The 12,002-nt window shown below is 53.5% G+C and overlaps 1 protein-coding gene across 2 annotated transcripts in view; it reads left to right on the plus strand.

Moving 5' to 3' along the window:
- The first annotated feature begins 380 nt into the window (after positions 1-380).
- PPP1R1B (protein phosphatase 1 regulatory inhibitor subunit 1B) overlaps positions 381-12,002 on the plus strand; it is a 36,679-nt gene continuing 25,057 nt past the window's right edge. The window contains exons 1-2 of one of the 2 annotated variants that reach the window (XM_038385964.2): positions 381-619; positions 11,495-11,816. In XM_038385964.2, the coding sequence (XP_038241892.1) occupies positions 11,736-11,816 (81 nt within the window). In that variant the 5' untranslated portion in view covers positions 381-619; positions 11,495-11,735. Of the gene's footprint in view, positions 620-11,443; positions 11,817-12,002 lie in introns of those variants that run through there. The other variant, XM_038385965.2, reaches the window with a different exon arrangement.

A 12,002-nucleotide genomic window follows, 5' to 3' on the forward strand; every position in this document is an offset into this window, starting at 1 on the left:
CCCACGCACCACCCGGCCCCCGCAGGCCCTGCCCCCGCACCGTCTCTTCTCTGCCCCTCCCTGCCATCACTCACCCTTACAACTGGTAAAAAGTGGTGGGGCCATGGCCTCTGGTCCCCCACTTCCAATACCCCTGCACTGGGTCCTTCAGCATCTCCCCTGCCTTCGGACAGGATGCAGTCAGATATCCAAGGTGTTTGGCCCAGCAAGGCTGCCTCTTGCAGGGTGACTGGCCCTTTAAGGGGAGATGGGCCTCAGCCCCACCTGTGATATGCCTCCTCTCCTCCCCAGGTGGGGGAAATGAAGGTCATGTGACCCAATTCAGCTGGGGTAAGTGATAAGGGAGGTCTTGGGGAGACAGGTGTGGGGGAAGGATGGTGCTAGGCTTGGTGTGTGTCCTGGATGGCTGGTAGACTGTGCCCCAGTCCAGTGGCTGGGGTGGGAGAAGGTCTCGCCCTGGAGGTTTTGTGCTCAGCTCTGCTTCCTGACCGCCTGCCTGGGAACCGAAAAAGGCAATTGAAAGTCGGGTGCAGCCTACATCCTGGAAGGGGGGCCATGTGATCCCTTCTCTATGGGGGATGGGTTGGAACCTTGAGCCACTGGACCCTGGAAAAACTTGGTAATGAGACCCCAGAAGGGGACTTGTGTTTTAAAGGAATTGGGAGGAAGCTGAGGGTGGGGAATCTATGGGGGCCATGAGGGGGCACTCTGGAGGTGGCACCCCCTCCTTACACTGTTGCTGTGCACCTCCCTTTGGCAACAGTCTCTGCAGAAGGGCCAAGGAGCATATGGGCTGTGGAGATAGGCCCAGGGAGTGGAATTTGGGGCCCCACTGTATCAGTCTGCTCCCATTTTAGCCCTGTTACAGAGGTTTTGGGGGGCCCTGGTTCAGTTGTCCCCCATAACCCTCTCGCTTGCCAGCCCTGGATAGAACTGATCTCATCCCCAGAGGGGATCCCTCTGGGGCAGGAAAAATTCTGCCCTCCAGCTACCCATGAATCTCAGGAAAGGGTATGTGTAACCCATGGGAATGCTGTGTGGGCTCTTTGTCCCCCCCATATCACCAGTGGAGATTTTCCCCAGGTTGCTGGAGGGGTGGGGGCTGGATCTGTGCATCTAGAGGTCCCTGGTGGTTGCAGGGGGGTCACTGTCTTTTCACCACATGCCCTGACCCAGAGACCTGTTGGGGGGGAGGGATAGCTCAGTGGTTTGAGCATTGGCCTGCTAAACCCAGGCTTGTGAGTTCAATCCTTGAGGGGGCCATTTAGGGATCTGGGGCAAAAATTGGGGATTGGCCCTGCTTTGAGCGGGGGTTGGACTAGATGACCTCCTGAGATCCCTTCCAACCCTGATAGTCTATGATTCTATGACCTTCCTTGCACTGTCAAGGTCAGGGGAGGGAACAAACCCACTGAACCTACAGTGTGGGGGTCCCCCAGCCCACTCACCCTGGGGCAGAGCTGAGCATGGGCAGGTGTGTAATTAACACGACACTAGGCCTAGATCATTAGTGCGCTGGCCATTGACACCAATGCAGAGTGGGCAAGAAGCACCTCCCCTGCTGACCGGGGGGGGGCGCTGGGGTCCAAGAGTTGCCCAGAAAAGCCCGGAGCAAGGGACCGGGGACAATGGAAGATGCCCCAGGACTCCAACTCCCCTGTCTCCTCTTCCGCTTTGCCCTCCCTGTGGCAACAGGCCTCTTCTCTTCCATTCCCCAGATCTCCCCTTCTCCATGAGCCCCACCCCCAACGATCTTGCCTTTCAAGCCCCTCCCCCAAACACCTTCCTTTGCAAGCCCCCCACCTCAGCTTCCGAGCCCCCCCTCCTCTTTTTTCCTTCTTTGCGCACCCCACCCCACCCCAAGCTGAAGGCTTCTCTCCACTGAAAGCAGCCCCATAATGTTCCATCAAAGCAAATCAAAGTAATACAATGTAATTTAATTCCTAGAGGAGGGTGAGCCTGTAAGTGGCAATTACCCAAAATGTTCTGCTATTTTTACTCGCTCTTTGCAAGAGAAATTGCTGCTGAGACAATGAGCAGCCCTTTGCAGCAGCTTGAAAGCAGATCCGGGTCTTGCCCTCCTGCTGTTCGACGCTTGCTGGGCTGGGGGCACTTCTGCGGGGTGAAACTGGTCGAGTGGGAGCAGGATCGGCCCCAGTGCATGTGGGTGATGAGTGTTTGGTGGAGGGGGATGGGGGGTGTTAGCGGTGTGTGTGTATGTGCATTGGTGTGACAAGGCTTTTGTGCACTTGTATGTGTGCGCCTGTGTTGGGATGGGGGTGTGTGTGCATGGGTGTTAGGATTGGGGCGGGAGTGGGTGTCCATGAATGCGTGTGCATGGGTGTTCGGAGTGTTTGTGATGTGTGTGTTAGGGTTGGGGGGTGAGAGGGTGTCCAGGAATGCGTGTGCATGGGTGTTCAGGGAGTTTGCGGGAGGCCATCCTGAGATTTTCCCAGTTCTCTCCCCAGGTTTCTTGCCTAGGATCAGCCATCAGAGATGGGTCCTTATCGCCGCACCAGGGACGCCTACCCCCCGACCTGCCGGCTAAGGGCCTGCAGGGTGGCTACTGCAGTGCTTGGGTTCAACGGGTACTGTCTCAGCGATTAGTCCCTTGTGAGGAGGGGAGCCATGCAGAGTAGACATTCAGCTGGCATCTAAACCCTCTGGTTTCTGGCTTCTGGACGGACCCTGCTAGTCACCGCACCCTCCTGCCTTCCCTCAGACCCAGACTCCAGCAGGAATAGTGCTGAGCAAGTTTCCAGCTCTGTGGGTGCCCCTCAATCCAGACCCCCTGTTATCCCAGCCCTGTGCTCTCCCCCCACAGCTCTGTGGATGCCCCTCAATCCTAAGAACATAAGAACGGTCAGACTAAAGGTCCATCCAGCCCAGTGTCCTGTCTGCCGACAGTGGCCAGTGCCAGGTACCCCAGAGGGAATGAATTGAACAGGGAATCATCCAGTGATCCACCCCCTGTCACCCATTCCCAGCTTGTGGCAAACAGAGGCTAGGGACACCATCCCTGCCCATCCTGGCTAATAGTCATTGATGGACCTGTCCTCCACGAACTTATCTAATTCTTTTTTTGAACCCTGTTATAGTCTTGGCCTTCACAGCATCCTCTGGCAAGGAGTTCCACAGGTTGACTGTGCGTTGTATGAAGAAATACTTCCTTTTCTTTGTTTCACACCTGGTGCCTATTAATTTCATTTGGAGACCCCTAGTTCTTGTGTTATGAGAAGGAGTGAATAACACTTCCTTATTCACTTTCTCCACACTGGTCATGATTTTACAGACCTCAGTCATATCCCCCTTTAGTCGCCTCTTTTCCAAGCTGAACAGTTGCAGTCTTCTTAACCTCTCCTCACAGGGAAGCCGTTCCAGACCTCCCATCATTTTTGTTGTCCCTACCAAAATCTTTTCCAATTCCAATAGATCTTTTTTGAGACGGGCGACCACACCTGCACGCAGTATTCAAGGTGTGGGTGTCCCATGGATTTATCCAGAGGCAACAGGATATTCTCTGTTTTAGTATCTGGCCCTTTCTTAATGATTCCCATTGTTCTGTTCGCTTCTTTGACTGTCGCTGCACAGTGAGGGGATGATTTCAGAGAACGATCCACAGTGACTCCAAGATCTTTCTTGAGTGGTAATGGCTAATTTAGACCCCATCATTGTATATGTATAGTTGGGATTATGTTTTCCATTGTGCATCCTGACCCCTTGATGTCCCGGCCCTGCCCCCAGACATACACAGCTCTGCCGATGCCCCTCACTCCCGACCCACAGCTCCCTGCTATCCCAGCCCTGCCCCCGACACACACAGCTCTGCTGATGCCCCTCACTCCCGACCCACAGCTCCCTGCTATCCCAGCCCTGCCCCCCGACACATACAGCTCTGCCGATGCCCCTCACTCCTGACCCGTAGCTCCCTGCTATCCCAGCCCTGGCCCCCGACACACATAGCTCTGCCGATACCCCTCACTCCTGACCCATAGCTCCCTGCTGTCCCAGCCCTGGCCATGCCCTCTGAGTCTTGTGGTTAGTCGCACTGTGGTGAGCTGTGCAGTTGAGGCTCAATGACCTGCCGTGCGCCAGGTTCACTCCCCGCATGGCACGAGCTGGCGTGTGCGCTCTGCCCTCTGGGGAGGAGCCCAGCTGGGGGGATGTGCCAGCGGGGGGGAAGGAGGGGGCTATTTCCAACCCATGGCTCTCTTGAGTGTCCAGGAAATGCCTGCCACGGAGAATTCACCAAGAGGAAAACCTCCGGTGGTTAGAAAAAAGTTCCAGTGTTCTTTAAGAACAATACAGAAGAACCTGTTGCCATAACAACCTTGCGGTCTCTTCCACTCGCGTGTGCCAGCCCCTGCGAGATCCCACCCTGCTGCCCGCCGGGAAATGCCCCCAGGCCCCTTTCGCCGGCTGTCAGCCCGGTAACCCTCTGGCTCTCTGACCCTGGCTGCAGCGTAGCTAGCCGGCTTGCCGAGGCTCTCGTGGGCCCGAAAGGAGCAGGGGGGGCCCAGGCCCTTCCTGCGGGGGCCCCAGCGGAGCGGCAGGCCGTGCCGCCCGCCGGGAGGGCGGCGAAGGACGAGCTGGCAAACCCCACCTTGAAGTGACCTGCGTAGGGTGGTGGCGGGAAGCCCTCAGCTGGGCTCTGCCAATATCCTGGGTGGTCTTTGGATGATTCCTTTCAAGCCAGGGGGGTTTCAACCTTCTTTGAATCATGCCCCCCCCCTTAGCTTTTTTCTTTCACTTGGAGCCCCCCCCTTACAATGCACCAGAAGCACTGCAGATGTGTGCGTGCCAGGGGGGCCGGTGGTCACAAAGCCGGTTCTGCGGATCCAGCCAGAGAACGGGCTCAGCCTCCCCTGGGCTAGACACACCCCAGGCCAGTCTCTGTGCTTCTTCCTCGGCTGGGAATGAGGAAGGAAGCCGTGTGAATAAGGGGCTAGATTGGGACTGACCCTGGAGACTCCGGCAGACCTCTGCTTGCTCTCCAGGGCATCTCTTTGGGGGGCCCTCCAGCCAGCCCCCCCTTACTCACCAGGACCCTGTCAGGCACCATCCTTTGCTCTCCAGAGCGTAGCCTCAGGGACCCCCAGCTATCCCCACTCTCTGCAATGGGGTTGCCCACATTTCCCAGCTTGGAGCCATCCTGTTGGCAATGGCCCGGGAACAGACTCCAGCTGCCTCTCACTTCTGCCTCCTGAGGGGCTGGTGACATCCTCCCACTCTCCCTGTAGCAGTGGGGTGCCTCCCCCCGGCTGCAATGGTGGGAGCGCTAGTGTAGACAGCAGCTGGCCTTCCCTAGGCCTGCTTGAAGCCAGAGAGAGAATCACGGCCTCCAGGTGTCCCAGGTGAGCCGCTCCGTCCCCACCCTGTGAGCTTGTGTTTCCAGACCCATGCCCAGCTCGCTGTCAGCAGCTGCCTCCATCCCTCCAGAGCCTGCCCCAGCGCCAGCAGCCACCACACGGGTCTCCGGAGGGCCCCGGGTGACTCACAGCTCTTTGTGTCACGAGCCTCGAAGCTGCTGCTCCCACCTGCGCCAGGCACAGAGCCCCAGCTGGCACGGAGCTGTGCAGAGCAGAGTCCGCTGGGGAGCACGAGGTGGGGGCGGGCTGTGGGGGAGGCCGCAAAGTGGCGGGGTGGGGAAGGGAAGAGGTTCTGCGCTAGTTTTTTGCGGTGCAGGGCAGACTTGGTGCTGGGGCCAGCTTGCCGCCTCCCCAGGAGACTTTGAGAGCCAGGCCCAGCAGAGGTGGCAGCATGATCGGTTTCCCCTACAGTGCCCGGGCGCTGGGCCCTGCGGAGCATTCTCGCACCATTCAGCCCTGGGCAGCTCTGTGGGAGGTAGCTTGGCCCAGTGGTGAGAGCACAGGTGTGCCTGGAGGAGGGAGGATACCTGGCCTCTAGCCCATGCTCTACTGCGTGACCTTGTGTCTGTGCAGCACCCAGTGGGCTCCGACCCCAGTTCAGCTGCTAGGTCCCGCTGCAGTGCCGACACTAACAAGAGGGGTGACTTTGATCTCGAGGGTGGAGATGCCCCATGGCTAGGAACTGGCCTGAGACCCACCCATGCTTGTTATACACAGGCCCCTGAACAGCCGGGCTAGATATTAACTCTGGAGCCGACTGTTCCAGGCTGGCTTTGAACTGGCGATCTAGGGACTCGGTTCACCATTGCCGGACACCTCGGGCCCTCATTTGCACCAATGCAAAAAGCTACCCAGGCTGGCAGCTCTTTTGTCCTGGGGCCATTGATACTGAATTGGGCCCTGGGCTGTTTCCCTGACCCATCCCATCCGCAGGGAGCTCCTGAAATTTGGCAGTGGGTAGAACTGAGAACAGCAGTGTCTGATTTGACCACTCTCCACACAGCCGTACACAATTATGTATTTTCTTTTAGTCACTGTCTTTTGTTTAATGCTTTGTGCTGAGTTCCACTGATCTAGGTACCTCTAGCATGAGATGCCACTTAACACTCCATTGTAAGCGACTCCCTTTAAGCAATGAGGCTTGTGCCTTTAATTTGTCTTCCTTAAGATGGGTGAAGAGGCCCCGAACCGAGTGATCTGCTTCCACCTTAAGAATGACAAATCTGGTTCTCTCCGGCTCACCTTCTGGGGGCTCTCTGAGCACCTGCAAGGAGCCTTTTAGACCTTAATTGAAGGGGCAGTGGTGTTAAATATTTAACAAAGGCAATCTTTCTCCCAATTGTTCATTAGCCCGGGATGATAGATTTATGTTAACCAAATGAAGAAAGACCCCAAAATTATTTGGGAGGAAAACTTTTCCAGGCTGTCTTTCTCCACCGTAAAGATGCTAAACCCAGCAAAGCTGAGTTTTGCTTTTCATTTGCATGTCCTTTAACTGAGCCCCGGGACTGAGTTTCAGGCTCTTGGCGGTATTTTCCAAAGCACCCCCCCCCATGTTGATCTAACTCTGCTCCCCATTGCAATCAGTAGGAATTTTAGCCTTTGAGATTACTGCAGGCCACTAGACAGGCTCAGGTGCTGGGATTTTGAGGTGATCCAGTCGCTTTAAGTGGCCAAGTTCCAGGAAAATATTTACCCAGGCAGGGCATCTAGTAACCACAAACCCTGTTCACCCGGATCCTCTACAGAAAACAAACCGAAAGGTCTGGTGCAGGGTGTGGGGGCATAGTTACAACAGGGCCACAAACTCTAGTTGAGGCAAAAAGCTCCTCTGGTGACATGCTCACAGATCCCTTGTCCATGCTAGAAGGATGCCACATGTTAATTAGCTGCTAATGTGTGGCAAAAACACACCTTATGTCCCAGCAAAAACCAGGCCAAAGCTGAAAACATATGGAACAGATGGGGCTCCGAGTTGAATGAGCTGAGACAGGATTGTGTAGTGGTCTGGGCAGTGGGCACTGGCCAAAGACTTCCTGGGTGACTTCGGTCAAGTCACTTACGTCTTCTGTGCCTCAGTTTCCCACCTGCCCTATCTCAGAGTAGTGTCATGAGGATAAATGCAATAAAGGCTAAGAAGTGCTTTGAGATCACTTGCTGAAAAGCATGACATGAGAGTGAGGTATTAAAACAAGCGTCAGGAGTTCACATTCCAAACCTTGGCTTTTAGAAGAGATGCGTAGCTGCTGAATCTTGTTCTCAAGAGCTGGCTGGAAAATGGATTTTATTTCCCATCAGAATAAAAAAAATTGAGACTCTTTTCACTGAATTTTTCAGCTTTTGATTGAAAAACCAAAAAATGATTTTTTTTTTTCATATTCCAACAACCCAAAATGGACCATTTTTGCCAAGCGAGAAATTGAAAATTACATTTTTTGCCAATGAAAAATGTAAAGGAAAACAAGAATTTTCATAAGATTTTCAGGGAGGGTTTTTTCCAAAAAAGTCATTTTTGTATTGAAAAGTAAAACGCTGGAGCTCAATTCCCCTGGGCTCGGCTGTTGTCCGAGCATCCTACAGGCAGTGCCATTCTTGTTGGATGCATTATCAGGCAAACTGGTTCTCTCATTGTTTCTTATTTCATTACTGTAGCCCACAGTGGCAGGCTAGGACCATGGGGCACTAGGTGCTGTATAAACGCTGAACAAGAAAGACAGTCGTTGCCCCCAGGAGCTTAGAATCTAAGTCCAAGGCAAGAGACACCTGATGGAGGCAAACAGACCCATGGGGGAGTACAAGGAAACAGTGAGACAGCCTTGGTCAGTGTGGCAGGCAGCATTTCAGCTCAGCAGCAGCCTAGCCAGTGTAAAATTTGGGGGAAGTTTGAAGGAGGAGGATGTAGCTTTGTGGATCTCTACAAGCAGCGCCTCTCAAGCGGGAGGCGTTGTACCCCAGCGTGCGACCAGCTCTGGGGTTTGCCTTCTCTCCCCAAGGGCCCTCGAGCTGCAGGCTAAACGAGCAGGACAGTGGGAAGCTGGCAAGCCCCTGGTTAGAAGAAAGATTGAAGGTGAGCAGCTTGCTTGGGCAATACCTGGCAGAGTCAACGTATTCCAGAATGACCTGGGCACGTCCCCTTCGGTGTTGCTGATCCTAGCAGTCAGGTCCGCAGCCCAGACGCCCCTGTGTGTGGAAGTGGCTGGCTGCACACAAGCTCCCCGCTTCCCCTCTGCAACTGGCAGCTCCTGAAATCACAGGTTAGCCTCCAAGGCCCTTCCCTTCCCTCCTGCATCCCCTGGGGCCAGAGCCGTCCCATTCTCGGTTGTACCATGCGACAGCAGGAACATCCTGTTCTTTGCAGCTAATGCACAGTCCTAGGTTCATCGGGTCAGATCCTCAGCTGGTGGCAATCCACAAACTCAATGGAGTCGTGCTGATTTACACCGACTGGGGGCCCCTAGGTTTTAAGACCAGCATTCTGGAGAGATCAAAGACACCACTGGCAAAGCAACGTTCAGAGCTAAGGAAGACTGAGCCAGTGGCTTTAGATACAGATTGGAAGCACTTTGGGGCAAAGATAGTCTTTTTGTTCTGTGTTTGTACAGCCCCTGGTACATCGGGCTCCTGGTCAATGACTGGTGAGGTGCTAATACAATACAAATAATAATGTACATTGTGTGTCTAGAGATTTGTAGGGTTTTTTTTAATGCCAGAAGGGACCACTGTGACCATCTAGTCTGACCTCCTGCGTAACACCAGCCAGAGATTCCCACTAAGCAATTCCTGCATCGAGGAGAATTATTCTCCCCTGCCATATAAGTGACACTAACGAGCCCACAGTGGAATGAGAGCAAATCTTTTAGAAAAGACATCCAGCTTCAATGTTAAAGGCTTCAGATGAAAGGATCTTAAATAACTCCAAGTCCCCCGGGTGGGTTTGATGTGAAGCTATGGAAAGTTTTAATCAAAGTTTTAATGGGGAAGTTGGAGCTGCATCTGTTCCACATGCAGCTAAAATTCACTGGTATCATCTGTTCCACATGGTACCAGTAAATTCTAGCTATCAGCATTCTAGGGCCGGTGGAAAAATGTCAAGTGAAATATTTTTCCCATCAGAAAATGGGGGTTTTGTCCAAAAATCTAGGTTTTTTTTTTCTGAGGGGCAAGATCAATTTCGGGAGAATTTTCTGTGGGAAAATCAACACAAAATGGTTCGTTTTGGGATGGGGTCTCCATTAATCTTTGCATCTGCCCACTGTAGTGTCTCATGGGAGTTGTAGTCGCAGGTCCCTCATGCATCCATTCCCCCTGTAGGTCGTGCTCCCTAGCTAGACTGCATCTCCCAGGATGCACCGTGGTCTTGCCTCTGAGTGGCCTCCGTGCATCATGGGGAAACCGAAACATGTCGACATTTCTGAGTCAAGGTTTTTTAGAACGTTTTGTTCCAAAGTAAGTTCCAGTCTTTTGACCTTTTGTTCTGAAAACCAGTCCTTCTAGATATTTAGCTGATCTGCATACTCATTTATGGATTTTTTTTTCCTCCCAATATCCTTGTGAGGCAGGTGTTATCCCTACTTTGCAGATAGGGCATTGAGGCTCAGGGAGATATAAGTGACTTTGCTAAGGTCACACAAAGCGTCAGTGACAGAGCCAGGTCTCCTCTGCCCCTGCCCAGTATTGTATCCATTATATCTACTAACCTTGCCCTTTAAAATGCAGCAGCTTCCAAATTAGCCGGCCCTTGCTGGGGGAGATTGTTTGAATGAGGTGTGTGTTACTCCACAAACACAAAACTGACACACACACACCTGCAGGCAGAAGAAAAAATGCATGCTTTCATGTGTACACATTCTGAGTGCGCACACCCACACCCACACCTGCACACAACATAACGCACCGTGCCCACACATTCAGCTGATGCACATGGGTGTGCGCACACACACACACACTGATGCATACACAAAACCAATGTGCACACATAGGGGGGAGGGATAGCTCAGTGGTTTGAGCATTGGCCTGCTAAACCCAGGGTTGTGAGTTCAATCCTTGAGGGGGCCATTTAGGGAATCTGGGGCAAAAATTGGGGATTGGTCCTGCTTTGAGCAGGGGATTGGACTAGATGACCTCCTGAGGTCCCTTCCAACTCTGATATTCTATGACATGCAAAGAGCATACGCCATACATATGCACAACCAAAGCAGACTTAGGTACACATGCACGTCCAGTGTAGCTCCCCATAGCAAATTACAAGAGCAGCATGGGGCAAGCTCGGGGGGCAGTGGCGAATGAGTTTGAGAGCTTGACATTCTTTTCCCATCTCAAATCAGGCTGAAATGTTGAAACCTCGAAAGAATTCACAAACTGAAAAAACGATTTGATTTTTTCCCCTTGTTTCAGGTCAATCGAAAACTTTCCCTCCGATCACATTGAAGCGCTTGGTTTAGATTTCAGCCTTTCTTCTTTAAACTTCTTTTCAGTAACATCAGCTTAGAGTTGGGACTGAAAAGTTGTTCTGTGCCGGAAAAATGGAATTTTTCCTTTAGAAAATGTCAGCGTTCTGAAACACTGAACGTTTGGTTGGTTTGTTTTTCCTCGACATTATTTTCAAGCTGGGAAATTTGTTGCACCTGACCCTATCTCGCTAACTAGCATTTTTTTGATGCCAAAACAATTCACTGAACAAGTCCCAACCAACTCTAATCACTGCCCCTGTTGTCCAGCTGGGGAAAGTGAGGCATGGGGCAGCTAAATACCTTGCCTAAACTCAGGGGCAGAACCAGAATAAAACCCAGGTCTTCTGACTCCCAGCCTGGTGCTTTATCTCCTGGACAACATCCAGAGCCTGGTTGCCCCACTGGGCAACGCTGTCCATCAGAATCCATTTGCTTCTGGGGGGCATCTCTGCAGCTGGGCGGTGAAAGGGTTAAGACTGGATGTGGGTGGCTTTGTTTGAACCGCCCCCCTGCCAGTTGGCTCCCCGTGAGGGCTCATTAAGCTAGCCCTCTGCCCCCCTGCCCAGGAAGATTAATAATTCAGGCTGACTCCTGAGAGCCAGTAGTCGCTCAGCTCTCCCCTCCCTCCCTCCCTCCTCCTCTTCTCTCTCTCTGCCTCTCCCCTCCCATCTCCAGCACTCACTGTGCAGCGGGGATGGAGCAGGGCTCAGGAGCTGTCTAACTCTGCTGAGGGACGGGGCGCAGGCTCACTTGCTGGGGAACAGAGGGAGAGACCCTGCTGGGCTAAGCCAGCGTCTGCCTGGGCTGGAAGAGGCGGGGGACCACGCAGCACAGTTCTCCCTGCGTTCAGTTCAGGGGGCAGAGAGAGACGTGGACTTGGAGACTCCCCTGGGAAGTGGCAGAGAGCGACGGTGCAATGGACCCCAAGGACCGCAAGAAGATCCAGTTCTCCGTCCCGGCGCCCCCCAGCCAGCTGGACCCCAGGGCAGTGGACATGGTAAGGGTAGCGTGTCGGCGGGTTCGTTTGGGTTTGGGGGCCGCCGGGGCAGGGGGAGTTTACACAGCGGAGCAATGCTGGGTCCTAGGGCTGGCGCCTGTTTGCTAGGGTCACGTACGCACCCGCCCCCCGACCGAACAGGCACATGCTCATAGACATTCGCTCACAGGTCCAGTCACACACACA

The sequence above is a fragment of the Dermochelys coriacea genome, chromosome 27 (genome assembly GCF_009764565.3).
Source record: "Dermochelys coriacea isolate rDerCor1 chromosome 27, rDerCor1.pri.v4, whole genome shotgun sequence".
Classification (NCBI taxonomy): Eukaryota; Metazoa; Chordata; order Testudines; family Dermochelyidae; genus Dermochelys; species Dermochelys coriacea.